At 40.0% G+C, this 27,018-nt stretch overlaps 2 protein-coding genes across 2 annotated transcripts in view; one reads left to right on the forward strand and one right to left on the reverse strand.

The window, feature by feature from the left end:
* Positions 1-7,116, forward strand: part of LOC115421219 (pleckstrin homology domain-containing family A member 7-like) — a 154,296-nt gene extending 147,180 nt beyond the window's left edge. The window contains 5 exon segments of the mRNA XM_030137002.1: positions 1,921-2,094; positions 2,798-2,931; positions 3,007-3,137; positions 4,497-4,670; positions 6,412-7,116. Of these exon segments, the coding sequence (XP_029992862.1) occupies positions 1,921-2,094; positions 2,798-2,931; positions 3,007-3,137; positions 4,497-4,670; positions 6,412-6,434 (636 nt within the window). The 3' untranslated portion in view covers positions 6,435-7,116.
* An 87-nt stretch (positions 7,117-7,203) lies between these two features.
* LOC115421222 (small acidic protein-like) lies at positions 7,204-12,585 on the reverse strand. The gene is made up of 5 exons (XM_030137007.1): positions 12,411-12,585; positions 10,007-10,090; positions 9,814-9,874; positions 9,527-9,636; positions 7,204-7,650 (listed from the first exon to the last, which is right to left on the reverse strand). The coding sequence occupies exons 1-5, from the start codon at positions 12,462-12,464 to the stop codon at positions 7,432-7,434; spliced, it is 528 nt and encodes a 175-aa protein (XP_029992867.1). The 5' UTR covers positions 12,465-12,585; the 3' UTR covers positions 7,204-7,431.
* Between the last annotated feature and the right edge of the window lie 14,433 nt (positions 12,586-27,018).

Genomic DNA, 27,018 nt, shown 5'->3' on the forward strand with positions numbered 1-27,018 from the left:
CATAGAAAGACATGCCAAAGACAAGCCAAACACGCTAAAGACATCCAAAGACATGCCAAGACACGCTAAAGACACGCCAAAGACATGCCAAGACGCGCTAAAGACACGCCAAAGACATGCCAGAACATGCTAAAGACACACCAAGACACGCCAAAGACATGCGAAAGACACTCCAAAGACACGCCAAGTTACGCCAAAGACATGCCAAAACACGCTAAAGACACGCCAAAGACACGCCAAGACACGCTAAAGACACACCAAGACACGCTAAATGACATGCCAAAGACACGCCAAGACAGCCAAAGACACACCAAGACACGCTAAAGACACGCCAAGACACGCTAAAGACACACCAAAGACACGCCAAGACACGCTAAAGACACACCAAGACACGCTAAAGACACGCCAAGACACGCTAAAGACACGCCAAGACACGCGAAAGACGCACCAAAGACACGCCAAGACACGCTAAAGACACGCCAAGACACGCCAAGACACGCAGAGACACAAGAAGACATGCCAAGATACGAGGACACACTGATACATATTAACATACATGTAGATGAAACAGGTCACATGACCAGAGTTACCACAGACGGACACAGAGACTCATGGTTGATTATTTGAGCTGCAACAAAATATTATTTTCTGGATGAAGAGTTTTTGTCGTTAAAAGTAAAACCAGAGGAATCTGATTAACAACAATTATATGTTTTTACTCCAGTCAACATTCAGTTAAAATACAACACGAATCAACATAATATTCACATATTTACGGACTTTTCCATCGCTCAAAAAGTGCAGTTTAATGTATTTTATGTAAATATGGGATAGAAAAATGATCATTTGAGTTAATTCAGAAAAAAACATGAAACCAATCCAATGCCGAAAAATGAAGCCTTTCCTACGTCATTGTCATCTGGTTCTTATTCGTTGAATCTCTTCCACAGAAAGTTTGAACTATTTGACGACCCATAAAAACACCTCCACCCTTAGCTTAACTTTGTTCAAGTGTAATACCACTGATGGCCACTGGGTGCTGCTCCAGAATAGACTTAAACTGAACTTAGTTACTATTGAAAGGTTTAGTGTCAGTGTCTTTTTCTAGAACAACCATGAGTAAATAAAAAACAAAAGGTGATTATTATCTTCAACAGCTCAAAACACAAGAGTTTAGGTTCAATGTGGTTCATTTTACTGGAAAAATGACTCAAACCATTAACTGATGGACACCAGTTCCAGCTGGTTTATGTTCAGCTTTAATCCTGTGAATATGTGATTATTATTTATCATTATCCTCATATATACACAAATGGACAAAAGTATGTGGACACATTGAATTCAGGTGTTTCTTTTCTAACAGGGGTCTGGGAAACAAAACAATAATGACAAATACATTGATGTAATAAATGTGTCTGTTCTAATATTACACGACCGCTTTAAGACACGTTTCAGTAAAATGCTCAGATTCTGCAGATTTCCTCCGTTTTCTTCAGTGAATCATACCTGTCAGATAAAAACCATTCATCCAGGAAATAAACTGTGCTTTAATTCACAATGAAATGAATCATCACTGCAGCTCCACCTTCTTTCACTTACACTGCAGAATCAAAATCAACCGACTAAAACATTTGCAGATCAGATTATATTCAACACATTTCAATCATGTGCAGATTATTTATTAAGATGTTTTGAATACTGATAACTGAAAGAAGTCATTTCTCAAAGTGCAGGATTTTTACAGCTTTCACAAACAGAAAATGAGCCTGAAAATAAACTGAAACTAAAGAAAAACCAAAAAATCATCATCATTTGTCAATTTTTCTGTCATTTTTTGGGTAAAAGTTGCAGCTTTAGTAAAATAATCTAAATTTTTTTTATTCTGGTTGTTATGTAACACTAAGTCCCGCCTCCTTCCAGGTGTTTGATTGGCAGGAGGAGCGACCTATGGCGGAGGGCCAAAGCGATGAGGGGTGGAGCCAAGCAAAGGAGAGTGGGAGGGTCCAATCAGATGAGTGGGTGGCAGTTAAAGCTACGCCCACCAGAGAGGTGGACGTGGAGCCGCTGGACTACGACCTGGACCTGAGCAGAGAGGTAACCATGGAAACCCGAAACACATCCCATAAATACAGATGAACTCAGACAAACAAGAAAGAATCTGACATTTTAACCATTTAACTCCAATAACGACACAGAATCTGTCATTTAATAAGAACGGGTTCAACGTCCACTCAGACAAATTACATCAGCATAAAAAAAAACCAATAAAATCAGCATCAAAAAACAAATAAATCAGAATGAAAAACCAATTAAATCAGAATCAACCAAATAAAATCAGCATCAAACACCAGTACAGCGAATGAGGTAAAAATAAACCACACAAAAAATGAAAAAAGAAGAAAATGACATGAAAAAGGTTCAAATCTGAAACGGATTCAAAATATGCAAAATGTTGTAGAAAACAGAAATGAAATAAAAAGAAAAGATGATGTAAGTTTGGACTGGAGGAACAGAAACCAGTTCAGAAGGACCAGATTGGACTGGGCCGGACTTGTTGGGACCAGACAAGACCAGATCAGATCAGACCAACACAGACTGGACTGGACTGGACCTAACCAGACTGGACCACACTGGACCGGGCCGGACCAGATCAGACCAGAACCCACCAGACTGGACCAGACCAAACCAGACTGGATCAGACCAGACCAGATCAGTGACACAAAGAGGCCTAAACACCAGAGTTCTGCAGGTTCTGACCGTGTTGATCTGTTTGTTTGTTTTTTTTATCCGTCTGCAGCTTTCCAAACCCCAGAAGGTTCTGATCCCAGAGCGGTACGTGGAGTCGGATCCTGAAGAACCTCTGAGTCCTGAAGAACTGGAGGAACGGACCCGGAGAACCGAGCGCATCAAGAACCTTCTGACCAAGTCCAGGTAGAACCTCATGTGATCCTTCAGCCACACACTGACCCATCAGAGTCCAGATAAAGGTGTGCGTGTCCTCCACAGCGTCCAGAACCTCCACCCGTCCTCGCTGGACTTCACTGAGCTGGACTCGGTTCTGCAGCAGCAGCAGCGGATCATGAACGTGTCCCAGGCTTTGGCCTCGGAGGCGTCACGTAAAAGCAAACTGGTGGCAGGTCAGTCCACGTAGGCCCAGAAGAACCACAACCAGAACCAGGACCAGGACCAGATACGACTGCATTTAGATCAAACTGTAGGTGGTTCTGGATCAGCAGAACCAGGAGGATGGGTTTAGTCTGTGTTTACAGCAGGGCTCTCAAACTCATTTATGTTCAGTTCCACATTCAGCCAAATCTGACCTGCAGTGAAATAACAACAGAATAATATATGAATAGTGTCAACTCCAAACTTTCTTCTGTATTTTAGAGCAAAAAAAGGAAAATTATGTGATGAAAATGTTTACACCTACCAACTATCCTTTAAAACAACGTGAATAACATGAACAAACGGAATTTCTTAAGAAAACTAAGTGCAATTTTCACAATATTCTGTCTCAGTTTATCATTTAAACATGTAAATTATAATGTACAGATGGATCCACAAATACACAAAACATTTAATAACAGGTAGAATATTGGTAAAATTACACTCCAGACATTTCAAAATGTTTATATTTGTTGAGGTTATTCGTGTTTTTGTGAAATGTTTGTTGGTTTTAGTGTAAATACAGTAAAATGACATGAAAATTTTTGCATTCACAAAGAGAAAAATGTGGAGTTGTGACTATTTATGTGTTATTATGATAGGATGTGACCGGTCCGACCCACTGGAGATTAAATTGGTCTGTATGTGGAACCTGAACTAAAAGGATTCATATCTTCAGTGTAATTTTTGCATTTTACAAATTCATCCCAGGGGCCGGACTAGACCCTTTGGTGGACCAGATTTGGCCCCTGGGCCGCATGTTTGACACCTGTGCTATAAATAATGTCAACTCTAGATTTTTGTCTGTGTTTTACTGCAAAAAAAAACAAAAACAATTAAATTATGAAAATACTTACTTTTATAAACTATGCAAACAAAAAAGATGTGACTAACCTGAAAAAACTGAAATTTCTTAAGAAAAATAAGGGCAATTTTAACAATGTTATGCCTCAACTTATTGACAAAGACACTAAACACTTAGTAACAGGCAGAAAAGAGTTCAAATTGTGCTTAATTTTCTTTAGACATTTCAGGTTGTTCATATTTGTTCAGGTTATTCATATTTTATTGTTACAGGATAGTTTGTAAATTTAAATATTTTCATAATTTAATGTTATTTTTTGCAGTAAAACAAAGACAAAAATTTGAAGTTGTCGTTATTTATAGACATAATGTAATATTATTTTTTTCACATCAAACCGAGAAGAAAATATGATGTCATTATTTCTTGCAGGTTATTATTATTTTACATGAGATCATATTGAACCTGAACTAAAATCAGTTCCACAGCCTTGACTGTGGAATTTTTGCTCTTCACAAATTCATCCCAGGGGCCACATTGGAACCTTTGGCGGACCGCATTTGGCCCCCGGGCCACATGTTTGAGACCCCTGGTTTAGAGTTAAACCCAGACCCACGGGTCCGGAACCTTCATGTATGTGGTCTAACTTCATTTCTGATTCGTAGAAACAGAGTGACATCACAGACGGTGGGCGTGGCTACAGGTAGATCTGCATTTACTTTTGGGGGTGTGGCTTATTTACACTGGGTTCTGAGGTGAGATCGGTCTGGTCCAATCAGGAACGTGCACACATGAAGGACAGAAGGATCCAAGGTTGATTCAGGTTCACGTGGGTTTTATGGATTTAACCCTTTGGTGTCATAGACGTCCTTTAACCATCTACAGCCCATAATATGCACAGTGACATAGTAATGTCTGAATGTTTTTCATACAGTTTATGTTTTAACTTTTTACATTTTTTGAATTTCATCAACTTGAACCATAAACATAAATACCAAATACTCAATAACTGTCATATTTTTAACCCTTTAAATACAATGTTTTTAATGTAAACAAACCATATTTTGTGATGCAAAAAACACACAAAAATGTATTTTTTTCAATATTCTATAAAAATTGGATTAGTTATTTTTGGATGTTTTCATCCTGGCATATGTCAGTGATTACCACTTTTTGTTCTACGTCAAATTATGCTAAAATGTGTCAGTGTGTATTTTATACTCACTTGGTAGAAGGGTGTTAGTGTCGGAATGTAACAGTGTTTATAATGGGATGATTTTAATGGATGGGTCAGAATTTTGAAAATCAGGCAAAAATGAAAAATTTTTCAATTCTGACCAAAAACAAATTGTGAAAAATAATCTGGCCTTTAATAACATGAAGTGTAAAGTGTGCGTAACATGCTCACCTGGATACTGGAGGGTTAACACTTAAAATAATCTTACTTTTTTTTTTTTTTTTTTTTTTTTTTTTTTTTTTTTTTTTTTTTAAATTTCATCAACTTGAGCCATAAACAAAAATACCAAATACTCAAAAACTTTAATATTTTTAATCCTTTAAATGCCATGTTTGTAATGGAAACAAATATTTTTTGCAAAACAAATTTTTTTTTTCGATATACTTCACATAAATTGGATTAGTTTTGTTTTTTTGTTTTTTTGCATCCTGGCATATGTCAATGATTAACACCAACATTGGTTACTATGAAAACTAATGTTGGTTATTCATATGAACTAATGTAATTTATTATATGACCTTTTATAACATGAAATGCAAAGTGTGCATAATCTGCTCACCCAGATACTGGAAGGTTAAGTCTTTATTTCAGATCAATACAGATTGATTCTAGTTTTATCAGGTCAAAAAGTTACTTGGTTTGACTCAAAGATTATTAGATTTTCGGTTAAACTTTTCCTGTTTCCACCAAAACACTTTTAAAAACCTGTTACTACAACACAGACACAAAGTTACTGTTACGTTACTAATTATTTAATCGTTTTTTTGTTCTAATTTTCCTTAATTTTTATCTGTAATATTACATTTAAGGAAGTGGAATGTTAGGATTCAGTAAATCCACCTGGAAAAGACGTAGACACTTAGAGCAGAACTGATCCATGACCTTCACACATCCAGCCCATGACCTGACCTCTGACCTCTGACCTCCTTTAGTCCTGGTGTGGGCGCTGCAGGGTTCTGTGGGTTCCACTGGTGGAAGTCCAACTGGTTTTAGATTAAATGTCTGAACTCACTCGTCTGAACTTCTGTTGGTTTCTGGTGACGTGTGTGTGTTTTAACGTCTGCTGGATCTGATGAACTGGTTTGTTCTTCAACTGTCATTTATTCAAATCAGGTTCAAGTTCCATTCAATAAAATCACATCTGGTGTAAATTTAATGTTTGACAAACGAGACGTTCACTGACCACTGATGTGTTTTTGTCCTTCAGCCAAAGCAGCTGCAGAGCACTGACCCACAACGGACCCACAACAGATCCACAACGGACCCATAACAGACCCACAATGGACCCACAAGGGACTCCAAATGGACCCACAAAGGGCCCACTACAGACCACCAAAGGATCTACAACAGACCCCCAAAGGACCCATAACAGACCCACAATGGACCCACAACAGACCCCCAAAGGAACCACAACAGCCTCACAAGGGACCCCAAACGGACCCACAACAGACGCCCAAAGGACCCACAAAAGACCTCCATCAGATCCCTACTAACCCCCTAATGGACCCAGACCCCCTACCCCTGCAGATCCCTACAGGCCCCCATCGGACCCACAATGGAGCCACAACAGACCCTTACAGACCCAGACCTCCGCCACCTACCCCAGCGAATCCCCATACAGACCCAGACCTCCTACGAACCCACAATGGACCCCCTACCCTGCAGATCCCTATAGACCCCCTCCGGACCCCCAAACCCACCAGTTGAATCTTCAGCCTCTCGTTGATTTTTAACGAAGCCTTTTTACGACTGAATCCATGTTTTAATTAACTCGTATTTTATTAAATCCTCGTTTGTGTTTGAACTAATGAACCGATGACATTAATTTATAACGATTGAAGAGTTTTTTTATCTGCCGTTAGTTTTTGAGTCAAACTTCATGAACACAGATCATTTATTTATGTCACTGATTTAACTGATGTTTTATATTATTCCATCGTCAACACATTAAACTCAACATGTTAATTAATTAATTAATTAACAAAACTGAGTCACAAACTCTTCTGTGATGTTTCTGTTTATTAGTTTCCAAATAAAATGTCACAAAAAATCAGTGTTTCCTCGATCCTGAATCATCGTCCAAAACGTCCAAATTAAATAAAACCAGTTTTTCGACGTCATCCGACACCAGATCCAGACATTTCAACCTGAGAATCTCATGCATGATGGGAAACGACGACCAGTTTAACGGACCACATCAAAATATACAAAATCCAACTCCTGTGATTCACGTCGACTTCACGAACGCCATCTTGTAGGTGTGTTTGCGTTGGTCGGTTCTGCTGTCGGAGGCGGGTTTGGGCTGATCCGAGGTCAGATCCGGACCTTCAGGGTCTGAACTTTGGTTCTGGTCTCCAGTCTGGTCTTTGTCACTGTCGGTTTCATGTGGATCAGCGGGTGTGGTCTGGGTGTCGACCGGTGCCGAGGGAGGAGGATCCGGTTCAGACTGTGGAGGAAAAAACAAGAGTTACAAAAAAAAAAAAAAAAGACTGAGGAGTTAAAACCAAAAAAACAAAAGACTCTGAAGAGTTAAAATAAAACAAAACAAAAAAAAACAAGAAAGACTCAGAGGAGTTAAAACCAAAAAATAAAAGAATCTGAAGAGTTAAAAAAAAATAAAATAAAAGACTCTGAGGACTTAAAACAGAAAAAGACTCTGGGGAGTTAAACCCAGAGTCCAACTGAACCAGTGGAAGATGACAGATGTTCAAAGTGTTTTCTATCAGAATGTTCAGTTCAGTCTCAGTTTTATGGAACTCATGCCTGTGTTAGTCCTGCTTCACTGTAAAAACAGATCATTCATCCAAATACTGACAGATTCAAGTCAGATTAGAGACAAACGTTCAGATCTGTAATAAAAACACACCTTCAGTCATGTGGACCAAGTGTTCCGGTTGAAACAGGTTTAACAAGGTCTGAGCTTCACTGAAGTAGAAGAATATATGAAGAAAATAACAGAAAAGTGTAGAAAATAGGGATGCACCGACACCACTTTTTTCCAGACCGAGTACGAGTACAAGTACTTACATTAGAGTATTTGCCGATACCGAATACCGATACGAGTACTTAATAATACTATTAACACTTAATAATCCCATTCCGGCTGTGGCTCAGGTGGTAGAGCGGGTCGTCCAATAACTGAAGGGTTGGCGGTTCGAATCCTGCTCTGTCCTAGTCAGTCCGTTGTGTCCTTGGGCAAGACACTTCACCCTCCCTGCCTCCAGTGTCACCCACACTGGTGTATGAATGTTTGGTGGTGGGAGGGGCCGTAGGTGCAAATTGTCAGTCTGCCCCAGGGCAGCTGTGGATACAAACGTAGTTTACCACCACCAGAGGGAGAATGTGAGAGTGAATGAATAATGGGTCAATAATGGAAAGCGCTTTGGGTGTCTAGAAAAGCACTATATAAATCCAATCCATTATTATTATTATTAGTTCCTTTTGTAAATGTGCTTTACTGTCGTTGTCATTAGTCTGACTGGAACAAAGTGCTGCTACTGACATTTAATGTGTTGGAATGAGCGTTTGTCAGTTAATCCACCAGGGGGCGCCGCTCTGAATTAACCATACTGGACAAATACCACGAAGAAGAGGAACGTTTAATGAGAAGAAGAAGAAAGTCAGTAATAACAAACATCTAGACGACAGAGGGAACACTACTGTGATACTAATGTTGCAGCGTTTTCTCTGTAAGGTTTAAAAGTTTAGCTTCAGCAGGAAGAGAAAAGACAAATGAGTGAGAAGTTTCATTTTCACTTCCGCTGGCCGCGGTCCGCACCGCTCCGTACTCCCGCTGGTATTCTCTGTCTGGGTACTCATCCTCCATCGCCTGGAAAACAGATGGAATGTACGCAGAGGACGGACAGAAGGCTGCGTCTGTATCTGTGTGTGTCTGAACGGTACTGTCAGTCAGCCTTACTTTGATCACCGTCATTTCTTTGGTTCCATCTCCACACTCTTCACACTCACACACATTATTCCTCCTCCTCGTACCTGCTGCACTGAACTGGGAATGTCACACGGCCGTAAGTGGTATCGGTGCATTTGTATCGGATGTCTTTTACGAGTATGAATACGAGTACACACACTGAGTATTGGAGCCAGTAAAAAGCCATCCCCAGTAAAAAACATGTTGAAAATGACATTTTAAAAACAGTTTTTGATCATAAATGTTTGTAAAACCCCAGTGAACCTGAACGTCTCACTCTGGTTTTATTTATTGAACCCAGTGATGAGTGAAGATCCATGAGAAGAGACAGAGATAAAGCCCTTCTGTTGTGTTCTGTCAGTCATTCTGTGACCCCGCCCCCCAGCCTCCTCACCTCGCTGAAGCCCAGCCCACAGTGGCGGCGGTTCCGTCCCGACAGCTTCCCGTCCATTCCCTGCTGGTACTGCTGCTCCAGCTGCTGGTTGATGTGCCGGTCCTCTAGTCCTGCAGAGACAGCGTGGACACACGTCAGCCGCTACAGGTCGACCCGCCCACGGACGGACCTGAGCGGCCACGTGACGAAGCACAACCGGGTTAAATATGACAGGCGGCGCCGACCCGTTAACGACAGAACACAACCCAACGACACCGGCTGGGTTCCAGCGGGTCGGAGACACTCACCGCTGCGGACGTGGGACGTGGACTTGTGGTCGCCGATGACCAGACGTCCTGTGTGTTCCTTCTGAAACACAAACCACAACAGGTCAGCGCCAACACCCAGAACCGGTTCTGTTCAGAGCTCAACGTCCAGAACCGGTTCTGTTCAGAGCTCAACGTCCAGAACCGTGAAGCATCTCCAGTCCATCCAACCCACCTTTCCCGCTCCCATCAGACGCAGAAACTTCTGCTTCCTCTCATCGCTTCCCAGATCAGCTGAGGCCCACTGGGTCGACCCATCCTGCACCAGAACAGAACCAGAACCAAAGTCAACACTCCACTGATACTATTCACAGTCTTTTTGGTTTTTATCATTTTAACTCTAAAAAGTCTTTGTTTTGTTCTAAATTATGCATCTACACTGATATTATTCTGGTTCTGTGATGATCCTTTGGACATGCTTGTGCATCTCATTTGTTTGTTTTCCAGGTTGTTTCCACTGGAACAAGTGAAGACAAATATGATGGTACCATCTGGATCTGGTACCATCTGGATCTGGTACCAGATGAATCCAAAGAAAAGGAAATAACACACCAACTGTTGAACATTGATGGAGATGAATAAATATGGAACATCTGAACCTGTCTGAATGAATGACAGGATGAGGCTGAATTCAACCAGTAGAAACTATGATAACCAACGGGCCAGATCAGGTGAAAGTGAACATCAGCGTCAAAAAATAAAGTTTCACCTTTCATTTCTCAAATAGGCTCATTTTTTAGCTTAAGAACTCTATTTTATGGAACTGTTTACAAAATTTCAGTAATAGACATTCCGAGCCTACTGATCAATATAAAAGAAACCTAAAAAGGCCTAAAATATGTAAATGTACGATTAACTTGAATAATTTTTTTTTTTTTTTACATGTATTGGTGATATTTTCAGTCTGTGACTCTGTAGGAGCTAATTATTCAACAGAAGAACAATGTAGAAAGGTTATGTATATTAAAATTATTGGTCAAATATGCTCTGTTATTATCTGTATATATAACTTCAGTTGTAATATGTATGTTCAACAAAAGTTTATTTAAGCATATTTATAGTGTTTTAGTTCCAAAGTCTTTTATTCTGATACTGAACAAAGGGACAAACTACTGTCCCTGTGTCACAACAGATTTGTGTTCATAAAAACTTATTTAAAATTTGTTATCCAATATTGATCACAGTTGTAGTTTAACATCAGAGCTAAAGCCTCATGTTTCATTTAGTGTCAATTTCTTATGAGAACAGCATGTTTTGTACATTTGCGTAAACTGAAAAAAAAAAAAATAATAATAATAATTTTCAGTCCCCATGTCACGCAGCAGTAATTTAAGTATCTTTACCCCAAAATTTTATTTGTGTAAATTGTAACGTGTCATGTGAAAGTATTTACTGAAACCTATTAATACATGTACTAAACATGGAGATCAGTTATTTAGTTTAAACACAGTCTATTGAACATGAAATGTGTCCCTGTGTCACCACTTGATCTGGCCCTAATTCTATTTTTTAATCCAAGTGTGAACAGGAATAAAAGTGACCAGTTCATTTTCAATAGTTGTGGAAAAAGACGATTAGCAATGTTGTTTTTATCAGAATAATCACAGAAACTGGAATATTATGTACATGTAAACACTGAGAAAATACAATTATTAAAATCAAACACTTTCATTTCAGGTTCGGGACAATGTTAATTAATGACCTAATGATCTGATCTGATCAGAATCACATCATCCAGTTTTAGTTTTAATCAAGATAAGTTAGCGATCTGACTTTGAAATTTCACAAAAATAATTAAGAACATAAGCAATAAATCATGAAATAAGGTGTTGAATATTAATATCTAAGATCATTTATGTTATATTACAATGTGCTTTGTTTTTATTATTCTATTTTTCTTATTTTTAACTGTTAGTTAAAAATTACTGTTTATCTGTTAACTCTTAGTAATAATGACTTTTTTTTTACAGTTTCAACTCATTATGTTCTTTTTTGCTCATTCTTATTTTCATTCTTATTTTACACTTTGTTTAGTCAGTTTAATGTTCAGCTGCTGTTTTGTCTTTGCTGCAGTTTTATTTTACACCTTGTGCTTCCAACTGGAATTAAATATAATGTATTTACTGATTTTATCCTGTTTTAGTAACATGTACTTTTTTAAAATAATCTCTGGATTCTGCAACTGGACCAAAAACCAACATTTAAGATTGATTTCAAATGTTTATACGTTAATGTTAATAGATTTATAGTCACATTTATTAACATTTTATTAAACTATATTAAAAATGCAGTTAAATAATGATCTGAATGTAAATAAGATGCAGTAAAGTTATTGGTTTTCAGTTTGTTCATTTAATTCTATTCATTTTTCTGCTATATTTTCATCTGTTCAAAAACCTTTAATCGTTCATGCCACATTAAAAATACAACATGTGATGCGTTCAAAGGCTCGTGTCCATAAAACATAAAACAAACAAATAAACAAACTGGACGCGTCCATGTTGCTACAGTCCGTTAGCATCTGGGCTAAACGTCCCGCTTTAACTCCGCGAACCCCCGGTGGGTTCGGTTTATCTGACCTCCGTCGGAGAGGCGGGTCTCTTGGTTCCGTGTCGGTCCTCTGTAGAACTCATCTCACCCGAACCCGGACTCCGTTTCACCCGAAAAACACCCGAATATCACCGCGCGACTACAGAACCGTTCGCACGTTCTGTCAACAAACCCCAGCGTCCGCACTTCCGGGTTTGTCTTCTTCTTCGCTCCTCTCAGAGTGTGCAACGGCTCTGTACCGCCCCCAGCGGTGGGTTTGGGTTCAGCACAAAAACAAAGGACAACCAAGAAAACACTGAAGAAACATCTGGTACTACAAGAACTAGTACTACTAGAACTAGTACCTGTACTACAACAACTAGTACTACTAGAACTAGTACTGTAATACAGTAAGTAGTACTACTAGAACTACTACAAGATGTCGTACCAGTTCTACAAGAACTGGTACCAGTACTACAAGAACTAGTACCAGTACTATTAGAACTAGTACCACTACTATTGAAACTATTACCAGTACTATTTGAACTAATGCCAGTACTACAAGAACTAGTACCAATACTACAAAAAACTAGTATGAATACTACAAGAACTAGTACCAATACTACAAGAACTAGAACCGGTACTAAAAGGACTGGTGCAAACACCACAATAAGTAGTACCTGTACTACAAGAACTAGTACTTGTACCAAGAACTAGTATCAGTACTACAAAAGCTAGTACTAGTACTATTAGAACTAGTACCACTACTATTGAAACTAGTATCAGTACTATTAAAACTAATGCCAGTACTACAAGGACTAGTACCAATACTATAAGAACTAGTATGAGTACTTCAAGAACTAGTACCAAGATTACACAAACTAGTACCAATACTACAATAACTAGTACCTGTACTACAAGAACTAGTACTTGTACCAAGAAGTAGTACCTGTACTAAAGGAACTAGTACCAGTACTATTAGAACTAGTGCCAGTACTACAAGAGCAAGTACAAATACTACAAGAACTAGAACAACTATCAAGAACTAGTACCTCTACTGCAAAAATTGGTACCTGTACTACCAGAACTAGTACCAGTACTATTAGAATGAGTACCAGTAGTGTTAGAACTGGCCCAGGTACTGCTAGGCCCAGTCCACAGTCTGGGTCTCCTCCAGGTTTGTACCTGTTACAGGTACCTGTTCTTTGTTTCCTTCTGCAGGTGTCTGTTGTTTAACAGTCTGTTTTAATCCAGTTCTAAATGGAAAAGCTCATCAGAGAACTTTACTTATGATGTGATGGTATGTAAAAAAAAAAAATTATTGACTGATTGACTGATGATCATGTGTTCTACTGGAGCCTCTCGGTGCATTCTGGGAAACTACAGCTGTACTGACACTAACTGTCCAGTAGGAGGAGCTGTAACCACACTTCAACAGCATCAGGACAAACAGCTCCTGGACTGTCCTCCAGTTCCACACGGATGTCAAACATGGAGCCCGTGGGCCAAAACTGGGCCACCCGGGGGTCCAGTCCGGCCCACCCAGGGGTCCAGTCCGGCCCCCAGGATGAACTTCCAAAGTGTAAAAATTACACTGTAGATATTAACAATCAGCGTTTAAATCCTTTTAGTTCATTCCACATTCAGGCCAATGTGGTCTAAAACAGGGGTCTCCATCCCTGGTCCTCTGCATGTCTTAGATGTTTCCCTCTTCAGACACACCTGACGGTCGTAATCATTCTTCTGCAGAACTTGATGATAGGCTGGAAGAGGATACATCTAAAACATGCAGGATAGTGGATCTGGAGGACCAGGGTTGGACACCCCTGCTCTAAAATCAAATATTGTACTGACCTATAAATGATGACTCCAAATGTTTCTCTTTGTTTAAGTGTAAAAAAAAAATCACATTAAATTATGAAAATATTTATATTTACAAACGATCCTTTCACAATAAAATGTGAATAACTTGAACAAATATGAACAACCTGAAATGTTTAAAGAATTAATTCAATTTGATCCATATTGTGTGTGTTACTAAATGTTTTGTGTATTTGTAGATCTGATCTGTAACGCACATGAATGATAAGTTAAGACATAATAGTGTTAAAATTGCATTTATTTTTCTTAAGAAGTTTAATCTTTTTCAGGTTATTCACATCATATTTAGTTGGTGAGTTTGTAAATGTATATATTGTCATAATTTAATATTTTTTTCACAAAAACAGAGAAACTGTTGTATTTGTCATTATTTATACATTATTATGATAGTGTTTTACTGATCTGACCCACTTTAGATAATATTGGTCTGTATGTCCTGAACAGTGGTGGTTTCTGGTATGTGCATCATGTGTGGCCTCACAGGGTGGCACTGCTGTGTGTGTGTGTGTGTGTGTGTGTGTGTGTGTGTGTGTGGGCGGGGCCTAAACTAAAAACTCAACCAAAACTTCCACACTAAACACCAAACATTGCGATTTCAAACCCTGCGTTCGTCAAACTTGCGTATCAATTTCAACTTGCGAATTTCTGAATTTCCACCGAGGATTAAAGGCTAAAGTCCAGGTCAGTCCACCTGAGCCCTAGGGTCCAGGTCAGTCCACCCGGGGTCCAGGTCAGTCCACCCGGGGTTCAGGTCAGTCCACCCGGGGTCCAGGTCAGTCCACCTGAGCCCTGGGGTCCAGGTCAGTCCACCCGGGGTCCAGGTCAGTCCACCTGAGCCCTGGGGTCCAGGTCAGTCCACCCGGGTCCAGGTCAGTCCACCCGGGGTCCAGGTCAGTCCACCTGGGGTCCAGTAGCTGCTGTTAGCTACAGAGGACGGGTCCGTGTTTTTAATGTTTTTATCCGTTTTAACAGTTGATTTAACACCACTCAGTATTTTATAGATCTTATTGGTAAGTTTTTTTGTGCTTGTATTTTTTCCTGTTTTTATTTTTCTGTTTCACTTCAGTCATCGTGTATATTACTCTAGTGCGCATGCGTGAACCGGCCTGCAGCCTGTTTCCCACACTTGTAAAACTTTTTTCCTCTCTTTATTCGTCTGTATTTAGTACTTTTGGTTGAAACGGTGTTTTAAGTCCCTGTCCTCTCAAACATGTGGGTTGACAGTTTTTTTGTTTTTTTTTTTAAATCCTTTTTATTATTGTTTCTTTCATTGACAGACGGACCGCGGAAGGATACTCAGTCATTTTCCCCTGGGATTAATAAAATATTGTGATTCTGATTATTCTACATTTATCATTGTCATTCTAAGAAATTAAACCTGATCTAAAACCCGGTCCTGATCCGGTTCCGCTGATCCAGGTGAACGGGGCAAGGGGGACCGACTGCGGACGGACCCCCGGACACTTCCGGTGTGACACATGGAGGAGACACGTGGACTCCAGCGTTTTTCAGGACCAGGACCGGGACCCGGGCTGGGACCGGGACCGGGACCGGGATCCGGTCCCGGCTTGTGGGACCGGGACGCGGGTCCTCATCTGATTCGGATGTGAACCGGACTTCAGTCGGACCGGATCAGGGTGAAGATTCCGGAGTTTGTTCTTCTGTGACAGGTAAGACCCCCCCCCCCCCACCACCAACACATACACAGACCAGGTCTCAAAACCCCAAGTAAGTCCACATCAGACCCGGTTCTGAGCCACCTGAAATCAAACCAATGATCCCTTTCACGCACAGTGGTCAGTCCAGTGGTCACTGCAGTGGTCAGTCCAGTGGTCAGTCCAGTGGTCAGTCCAGTGGACAGTTGTTCTCCAGCTGTTCTCTTGTATATTCATGGGTTTTGTTGTTTCAGTTCCATATCAGCCAACACAGTGATGCTTATGCACCATCCCATAATACACTGACATTCATACAGTTACTGTAACTGTGCTGTTCCAGATAAAGCTGATCTGCAGGAACATGTTTTAGTGTAAACTAATGGTTATTTGTTAGACAAAAGAGTTCTAGTTTTGCATATTATCTCCATGAAGTGAGTAAATACTAGCATTAGAATTAAGGATGCACCAATACCACTTTTTTCCAGACCGAGTACGAGTACTTACATTTGAGTACTTGCCGATACCGAGTACCGATATGAGTACTTAGTAATCCCATTCCAGTTGTTCGTTCCTTTTGTAAATGTGCTTTATTGTCGTTGTCATTAGTCTGACTGGAACAAAGTGCTGCTACTGACATTTAATGTGTTGGAATGAGCGTTTGTCAATTAATCCACCAGGGGGCGCCGCTCTGAATGAACCATACTGGACAAATACCACAAAGAAGAGGAAAGTTTAATGAGAAGAAGAAGAAGAAGAAAGTCAGTAATAACAAACATGGAGATGACAGAGGGAACACTAATGTGATACTAATATTACAGCGTTTTCACTGGTAAAGTTTAAAAGTTTAGCTTCAGCAGGAAGAGAAAAGAGAAATGAGTGAGAAGTTTGGTTTTCACTTCCGCTGGCGGCGGTCCGCACCACTCTGTACTCCCACTGGTATTCTCATTCTGTTTATGCATCCGTGAGCACCTGATAAACGGATGGAATGTACGCAGAGGACGGACAGAACGCTGCGTCTGTATCTGTCTGTGTCTGGAACGGTACTGTCAGTCAGCGTTACTTTTATCACCCTCATTTATTTTGAAAAATCTCCACACTCTTCACACTCACACACATTCCTCCTCCTCGTACCTGCTGCACTGAACTGTGAGTGTCACACGGCCGTAAGTGGTATCGGTGCAGTTGTATCGGATGTCTTTTACGAGTACGAGTACACACACTGAGTATCGGAGCCGATGCCGATACTGGTATCGGTATCGGTGCATCCCTAATTAGAATATGTTAAAATGTGAGAAGACATCAGATTAGCAGCATTAAAAATGTTTTTATTTCATTGTTTTCATATCACTTTCGGATATTGGGTTTTAAACACGTTTCTTTACTTCAAAAATTAAAAGCATGAACATTTTTCTAATTCCACAAAAAAAATAACTCAATCGCATTGTTTTTTTTTCATGCCTAAGGAGGAATAAAAACACTCAAAAAAAAAAAAAAGTCTTGACTAAGGTTGTCATAATTCCTGCCTGAAAGGGTTAAAGCAGGGGTGTCCAACTCATTTCAGTTCAGTTCCACATACAGCCTAATATGAGCTAAAGTGGGTCAGACCAATAGAATAATAGGATAAGAACTTTTAAATAATATCAACTCCAAAGTTTTCTCTCTGTTTTTGAGTGAAAAAAGTAAAATTCTGTAATGAAAATGTTTACATATACAAACTGTACTTGAACATAACATAAGAATATATGAACAACCTGAAAATTCTCAAGAAAAATAAGTGCAATTTTAACAATATTACACCACAGTTTATCATTTATACATGTTCACCACAACTCACAGATCACAGTGTATCTACAAATACACAAAACATCTAGTAACAGACAGAATATTGGTACAATTCCACATACTTCTCTTAACACATTTCAGGCTGCTCTTATTTGTTCAGGTTATTCACATTTTTTTGTCAAAGGTTAGTCTGTAAATGTAAACATTTTTGTGTAATTTTACTTTGTTTACACTCAAACAAGGAGAAAAAATATTATTAATCATTATTCATAGGTTATTATGATAGTATTTTACTAGTTTTATTCACTTTAGAAAGACTTGGCCTTCTTTGTCCTTCTCCTTTGGCGGGCCGGTTTTGGCCCCCGGGCCACATGTTTGACACCTGTGAATTAAAGGATCCAAACCTTTTACTTCATTTTTTATTTTTTACAGATTTTTGCATCATTTTCATTGTATTTGTTTCCAGCTGATGTTTAAACTCAGATTCATTTACACAAAATGTGAAGGCTATTTTAAACTCAACAGGATCATAAAGTCTAAAATAATGTCCAATGAGGTAGAACCAGAGGGGACGGGGCTTCCGATCCTGACCTTTGACCTCTACTTGTTTCTGTTAAGGTTTTAAAGATGGACTTTGAAGAAAAGCCTCGGATCAGAGAAAAGTTTAGATTAGAAACAGTAAAGATCCTGTAAACTCACATCTGTCAGAATCAAATAATTTTTAAATAGTTTACATCTTTAGTTTTTAGCTTTAAAATAAATTAAACAGGATACATTTGAAATAAAACCTTAATCTTCCAGTATCCAGGTGAGCATATTATGCACACTTTACACCTCATGTTATTAAAGGTCATATTATTTTTCAGTTTGTTTTAGGTCAGAATTCAAAAGTTGTTCATTTTTTGCATCTTTTTTTTTATTCTGACCCTTTCACTAAAATCATCACATTATCAATAATGTTAAATTCCTACACTAACACCCTTTTACCAAGTGAGTAAAAAATGCACACTGACACACTTTAACATTTAAGATTTGACCTAGAACAGGGGTTGGCAACCCGCGGCTCCGGAGCCACATGTGGCTCTTTCATCCTTATGTTGTCCGATTAAGTGTCCGATTGAAGTGTATGTTATTTGTCTCAAAAACGTGTATCATGTCTTCTTATTAAGTCAAAGTTTTTAACTTCTTTCTTCAGACCTTGTGCAGTTTCGGTGATCAGCATTCGCCTTCTTCAGAGACGTTTGACAGCACTTGACGTGTCAGCCGGCAGCCGGCATGCGCAGAATGCCCTGCGACACCAAAACTGCACAATATCTGAACAAAGTATTTTATTTGTGTTTGTTTGTTTGTTTAATTGTAGTTGTAAATTGTAAGATTATTGTGATCTCGAAATATTAAAATAAAATTATACATATATATATATATATATAGTATTATTTTTCGTCGCTCAAAATATGCGTCACACTCTCCGACAGCCCGCCAAAACGCCGTACATTTATCGAGACTTTCAACCCCAGGTAGGCCAAGTATGGAGAAATCTAAGAAAAGAAAAATATCTGAAGAAAATAGAACATTTAATGATGCCAGGTGCCATGGCACGACCAAGGTGCCGCGGCACCTCGGAGCCAATGCTAGGTGCCGTGGCACCACGGTACCAGGGCTCGGTGCCCGGTGCTGTTGCACCGCAGTGCCACTGCTCGGTGTCAGGTGCCATGGCACCGCGGTGCCACCGGTGCCGCAGCACCACCGGCACCTCGAGCCGAGGCACCACCGCGGTGCCACGGCACCTGGCACCGAGCCATGGTACGGCGGTGCAACGGCACCTAGCATTGGCCCCGAGGTGGTGCCACGGCGCCAAGCTGTGGTACCGATAAAATCGTTGTATAAGCCGCGTCGGAGTATAAGCCGCAGTGTTTAAAATGTGGGAAAAAGTAGCGGCTTATAGTCCGGAATTTACGCTATATATAGGCTAACATCTTCATTTCAGATGTCAAAAAGTGTGTGCGGCTCCCAGTGTTGTCTTTTCCGTGGAAACCAGGTCGAAATGGCTCTTTGAGTGTTAAAGGTTGCCGACCCCTGACCTAGAACAAAAAATAATAATGTATATTAACCCATAAAAACCCAAACAGCTACTGGCAACCAAAACCATCTACCAGTATAAACTGTTTAATAACTTCTGATCCACTAATTCTACAGTTCTTCATCTTTTCATGGTCATCAGATGTGACCCATATGGGCGTTCAGAGGCTCCGTAGTTACCATGGAAACACTGCCATCTTCTACAACATTGATTCACCAGTAAAACCCATGGAGTTGGATCAGTGACAGTGGATGGACACACTGGGTTTATGTTCAGTTAATGACAGATTTTGTTGAAAAAGTCACATTTTTTTCATTTTTCCCTGTTTCTGATATTATGACCGTTAACCCTTTGTTTGAGCTTTAATGAACATCTATATGGTCCATGAATTAAATATGGGAAAACACCTGATTTTTATTGAAGAAAAGGAAAATACAGAGGATAATATTTTAATAGCTAAATGGTGATAAATTGTGTAAGAAAGGTTTAATATTTCTAAAATACTGGAAAACCCCTAAAGCCCCACAGATGACAGAATGGGTAAATATGATGATAAAGACTGCTTCGTATGAATGTACGCTTTATCTGTTAAATAACAGGGACGGTACCACAGCACCAGTTTGGTCTGACATTACTATTACTGCCAGTCAGGAGGACAGCTGATTTACTTCCCTCTGGTATTTTGTTTGTTTGTTTATTTATTTATTCTAAGAAGTTCCGCGCCTTGTAGTATTATTGATACTTTTCATTTATGTATAAAAGCGATGCTTGTTAACATTAAGCTTCATTGTATGATTGTCTTGTACCAAGTATAGACTCCAATAAAAACTTGAAATATATATTTAAAAAAAGAAAGGTTAAATACAGAGAAAAATTAAGTTTGGATCTACTGGAAAAGTTACACTGGGTCTTTATGGGCTAACCAATGTTGGTGTTAAGCAATGACATAAGCCAGGATGAAAAAATACAAAATTACTAATACAAATTTTATGTAGAAAAAAAAAACTTTTTTGTGTTTTTTGTATCGAAAAATATGGGTTGTTTACACACACAAATGTGATATTTAAAGGATTAGAAATATGACAGTTGTTGAGGATTTGGTATTTTTGTTTATGACTCAAGTTGATGAAATACAAAAAAATAAATAAATTAATTACAAGTTGAAAACAAACTGTGAAAAACATTTTAATATTACTTCTACTCTGTGCATATTATGGTCTTTAGGTGATTGGAAGGACTTCTGTGATACCAGAGGGATAACATATTTTCATGTTTACAAATCATTTCTACAAACCCACTTATTAACTTCCTTATTTATTCATGCATTATTTGTCAGATGTTGAAATAAACCTTAACCCATAAAAACCCAAACATCCACTGATGACCAAAACCATCTACTGATCTAAACTGTTTCATACCTGTTGATCCACTAATCCGATCAATCCATGTCAATAACTGGTGTAAAATACCGTTCTTCATCTTTTCATGGTCATCAGATATGACCCATTTGGACGTTCAGAGGCTCCGTAGTTACCGTGGAAACACAGTCATCTTCTACATTACAGGTGTCAAACATGCGTCCCGGGGGCCAAATCTGGTCCACCAAAGGGTCCAGTCCGGCCCCTGGGATGAATCTGTGAAATGCAAAAATTACACAAAGATGTTAAGAATCCTTTTAGTTCAGGTTCCACATTCAGTCCAATTCATTCTCATGTGGGCAGGACCAGTCAAATACTATCAGAATAACACATAAATAATGTCAGCTCCAAATGTTTCTCTATGTAAATGTAAATAGAGCTGCAACTGTTTAACTGATTAGATGCTTGAAGTGAATGGAAAAAGTCCGGAATCAATTAATCGACTCGAGTTGAATGAAGGAAAATATTCTATTGCAGTTTTCCTGAACTGAAGCTTCTTCGTGCGTCACAATAAGCGTCCGTGTGAAACACAACAGTGGAACCAATGTTTGACAGCAGAGAAATGAAGGAAACAAAGCTCTGATTCAGGAGAATTGTGGTTGAATGATTCTTTTTTATCACTTTGAGTCGATTAATCAGTTGCAGAATTTAAATGTAAATATTTTCATGTATTTACACTAAAACAAAGTACAATTTAGCAAAAAATGTGAATAACCTGAAATGTCTTAAGAGAAGTAAGTACAATTTTAACAATATCTGCCTGTTACTCAATGTTTTGTGTGTTTGTAGATCCACTGTGATCTGTAAGTTCTAATGTACCTGTGGAAATGATAAACTGAGACAGAATATTGTTAAAATTATACTTTGAAAGGATAGTTTGAAGATGTGAACCTTTTTGTCATGTAATTTTACTTTTTTCACTCTAAAACATAGAGAAAACTTTGGAGTTGACATTATTTATATATTATTATGTTATTATTTTACTGGTTCGGCCCACTGCAGATCAAATTTAGCTGAATGTGGAACTGAACTACTATGAGTTTAACACCCCTGTTCTACAACATTGATTCTCCAGTAAAACCCATGGAGTTGAATCAGTGACGGTGGGTGGACACACTGGGTTTATGTTCAGTTAATGAGAGATTTTGCTGAAAAGACACTTTTTTCTTCAGTTTTCCTTGTTTTCACATAACAACTGTTGAATTTACTCTGAGCTTTTTTGGACCATCAATATGATCAGTAAATTAAATATAGGAAAATACATGATTTTCACAAAAAAAAAAACCCAAAAAACCAAACACAAAAGACAGAGGATCGTATTACAGTAAATGGTGATAAATCACTCAAGAAAGGTTAAATATACAGAAAAATTCTCTTGGGAACTGACACAAAAGTAACACTGGGTCTTTATGGGTTAGATAAACCTGGTCTGAATCATTGACTGGGTGTCATGACCCCCAACGGCCGAAAGGTGGCGTCAGAGGAAACGCATTAAAGGCCCGAACGAAGTGAAACAGCTGAAGGAAAAAGAGCCTGAATGGGTTTGAATGGGTTTGGATGTGGACCTGGTGTGTACGGTTTATTGAACACCACCGGCACTTTACAACTATAACGAAAAACCCAGATTTTAATTAATTTAACTTTATCAGATTTAGACCAAAACAAAAATAAATGAGGTTTTAATTCTTATTTACAAACACACCGAGAAAACACATGATAAAATAGTTCAAATACATGACAATATCTGCCTTTATTATTACAAATGACCAAATTATAATAAATATGAGGACATTTTAAAACCATAAACAGAAACAGGAGACGGTTTATCTTCATGTAAATGTGTTTTTAATGTTAGTTTATTGTCTGCGAGAGGAAATGAAACCGATTTTATACTGAAGAACACAAGAAACATGAATAAATCCACCATTAAACGCGTTAAATAGACAGTGTTTGTCGAGATCAATATTTAATAATTTAACATGATCATAATCTACAACCGTCGACTAATATTTAATCTAAGAAGTCGAGTTTTTTTTTTTTAAATTCAACTCCAACACATTTAGAATGTGTGAAGATTTTCACTAATTCGACTCATTTTCATTTGTTTTTTTTTCTCACTAAAAATAACGGAGACGTTGAAAAGGAAAGGACTCAGTTTAAGTTGATGTCAAGAAAAACGCACGTCAATAAAAAAGGGAAATAAATTTAAAATCTGAGCTGAATTTAAATGATGAAGAAATAACAATGAAATGAATCCAACTTCTGTAAAAGAAAAATGTCCAGGATTTAAAAAATGCAAAGAAATGCGCAAAAAAAGTGGAAAAACCGCGCTGGAAATGTTTTGGTTTACTTTTTTTGGATGATATGTTTCTGTCAGGGATTTATGGAGAAAAGAAAAATATGAGGAAAGTCCGGAGCAAGGAGGAGAATGAAGAGCAGAATGCGGAGGTGAATGCGCTCTGTCGGACTCGGAGCCGCATTTTACGCACACTCCGCGCGCGTGTTCGGTTCAAGTGGATTTCCCGGAGGGCGGGGGCGGTAGCGGAGGCGGGGGAGGGGTTATCTGCCTCTGCCTCTCTCTCTTACCCACACTGCCCTGCACTCTCACTTCACCTCACGCGCGGCTCCGACCAAACCGACCGGGACGGAAATTACCGAGTAAGAGTCCGACCAGAGCAGCCCCGCGTCCCGCCGCGGCTCCGGGCTCCGCTCAACTTCCACCGCTGGTTGTGTCGGTCCCCCCCCCAGTTCTGCGTCTGATCCGGATCCACTGGACTCAAAACAAACAGAGGAATTAAAAAACAAAACAAAAAACAAAACAAACAAACAAAAAAAAACAGAAGAAGAAGAGACGCAGAGGGAGAGCGGCTCCGGGCAGAGATGGTGACTTTACGCACGGGATTGGACTGGTAGTACTAGTACTGCTACTTGTACTTCTGCTTGTACTTGTACTTGTACTTCTGCTGGACTCCAACTCTCTGAAACTGAAGTGGACGACCTGAGAGTTTGGGCCGAACCACCGACACAGACCGGATCCAGGTAAGACCCCCTCCCTCTTCATCCCCCTCCTCATCCTCGGTGCCACCGGACCGACACCCGGTGAAAGGCAGCGGCCGCGCGTCACGTTAATCCGACACCTGAACGGACCGCAACCGGTGCTTTAACCCCGGAGATGCGCCGAGATTAAACCAAGAAAAAAACACCAGAATTTAGAAAAAAAAACAAAAAAACACGCAAACTGCGGAGGAGACGCAAAAAAAGACAAATATTTAATGTTTGAGGACGGTTTAACGGCAGAAGAGTTTAAAGCACCAACGGAGTTTAAGTTTCAGATGAAAACAGTCAAAGACATTTAGAATGAAAATAAAATATGAGAAAGGGTGAAACTTTGAGTCTTATTTGTCCAAAGTTTGTAAAAATGAGTCACTTTTCGACAGAGAAATTAATAAACTCCAAAAATATTAATTTATCAAAACAAAAACAACTTCATTTACTTTTCAGTTTCTTTTTTTTCTCCAAATGTTTTAAATGTATTTATTCTAAATTCAAACACACAGTTTTGTTGTTTTGTTTGTGGTTTTGTCTCCAACTCCTGTCAAACAGAACCAGTCCAGACCCGGTCCAACTGGACCAGCACCGCTGCGTAAAAGTCCTCGTGAACCCGGTAGATTGGGTTTTGTGGATCCCGGTCCCTCCTGTCCGTGGTTCGGTCCAGTCCGTTCACATGCACCGGGTCCCACACAGGAGGAGGGGGGGGGGGTGTTTAGGGTCGACCCCCGGAGGTCACGGTGGATGACCCTGCAGGAACGCATGAGTCACAGATGGAAATAGACCCGAACGGGGGGCTGCAGGGGAGACAATAACGGGACCGGTACCAGGAGAACCGGACCCGCAGGTTTTGTTTTCCCGGGGTTCGTTGACTTTCCGCCGCTGTGCGTCATGACCCGCGGGTTAAACGTCTAAGTTCTGCTTTGCGTCGGTGACGCCTGACAGCTGCGTTCAAGGCCCCTGTGCCAGATTCACGGACCCGGTTCCGGTTCTGCTCCTTAAGTTTCTGTTCAGATGAGCCTGAGGTTCATGACGGTGACGTTTATCACCGGAACAGACACGAAAGGAGCGAGAAAGGACTGAGAGCCGGTCCGGGCCCGGGTCCTGGTCCGGATCGGAAGAACCAGACCCGGACCAAGACCAGGACCAAGACCAGGTCTGGCTGGTCGCGGTGGGGACGGGACCGGGGGTACGGGAGGACAAGGCGCAGGGCTCCGGTCTGCTGGGGCCTGATAGGGTCTGCTCCAGGGTGGTTCCCCGCGGCCAGGCCGGTGATAAGCCGCTGCGAGGGGAGATAAGAGGCAGACAGGGGAGTCTGGCGGCGGTGGGGGGGCTAAGGTGGTGGAAGTGGAGGTGCCCCCCCCCCCCCCCCCACCACCACCACCACCACCGATTCCCGAACCGGACACCTCCACATCTGAGTGTGTGCGTGCGCGTCAAAACCACATTTTCCAACAAGTTGTTTAATTGTTTTGGATTCTGGCGGAACAATTTCTACAGCACCCCCCCCCCTTACCCCCCCCCCCTTCTCCTCTTGTAAGTGAGAGTATCTGTGTGTAAAACAATCCGCTGGGGGGGCCGGGGGGGCTGATCTGCTGTGGTATTTTGTTTGGAGCAGGTGCTGCGGGTTGAAGTTCCCTCATAAGGTAAAGTGGCATTAGTGCGTCCAAATGGCAACTTATATATAGGCCGCCAATTCAGCACATTGTCCCGGCGGCTCCGCGCGCCCTGTGTCCGCCCCGTGCGCGGACGGAGGACCCGCCGCCGTTCACCGTCCTCCCGTTTGCCTCCTGTTCTCCGTGTGCGCTCCGCTGTTTGGTCCGCGGTGCGTAAAATGCGCATCGGATTCAAGTCTCCTTCATGTTCCTTCACAACTAATGATTTTATTCAATATTCACCAAATTCAGAACGTCTTAAATCAAATGTATTTTACACAAAAAAACTCTGCTCGTTTCAGATTCTCCATGATTTCCATCTCAGATGATGTGCAATAATATATTATAGACTTATTTCCTTTTAACCCTTTCATGCATGAATTATGAGAACCTTAATCAGGATTTTTTCGCCCTGTTTTTATTCCTCTTTAATTATGGAAAAAAAAAAAAGTGATTGAAAATTTTCTTATCAACCTATTTTTCAAGGAGTTGCAAAAATATCCACTCAGCTGGACCCCATGTGTTTTATATTTGAAGCAAAGAAACATGTATTTACTGATATACTGTGTGAAAATTAGGAATTAAAACATTTCTAATGCTGCTAATCTGATGTTTTCTCACATTTTAACAGACTATAATACTAGTTATTCATGGAAATAATATGCAAAAAACCCCAACTGTTGTTAATGACAGTCTGAGAACAATAACAAACAATTGATTTACACTCGAACATGTTACTGCAGATCAGATTTATCAAGAACAGCAAAGTTACTGTAATGGTCTGAATGGCAGTGTTTGAGATGATGCATAAGCGTCCACAGTGTCGGTGGATATGGAACTAAAACAACAAAATCCATGAGTATATCCTCCTGAGTAAACATTTTCACCATTTTACATTAAATAATTGCCTTAATTGGAAACAGCATGATGCAACAGTTATTTCAGATAATTTTTTTTAAAATATATATATAATGTCATTTTCAGTGTACATTTATTTATTTTTTTAAGTCAAGATGTGAAACTCTTGTCCACTACAGAAGACAAACATGCATTGCTGGGTCTCAGGAGGATGTAAGAGAACATGTTTGAATAGCTGTCCACCTTAGAGACCACTATGCATGAAAGGGTTAACTGATCAA

This window comes from Sphaeramia orbicularis, chromosome 6, assembly GCF_902148855.1.
Source record: "Sphaeramia orbicularis chromosome 6, fSphaOr1.1, whole genome shotgun sequence".
NCBI lineage: Eukaryota > Metazoa > Chordata > Actinopteri > Kurtiformes > Apogonidae > Sphaeramia > Sphaeramia orbicularis.

Bases quoted from the DNA above. Each gene is read 5' to 3' on its own strand.
- LOC115421222 (XM_030137007.1), bottom strand. From the start codon at position 12,464: ATGAGTTCTACAGAGGACCGACACGGAACCAAGAGACCCGCCTCTCCG. The intron at 9,637-9,813 runs GTGAGTGTCTCC...CTGTCTCTGCAG, and splicing joins CACGTCCCACGTCCGCAGCG to GACTAGAGGACCGGCACATC. The intron at 7,651-9,526 runs GTGAGGAGGCTG...TTTCCTCCACAG, and splicing joins GTGGGCTGGGCTTCAGCGAG to TCTGAACCGGATCCTCCTCC.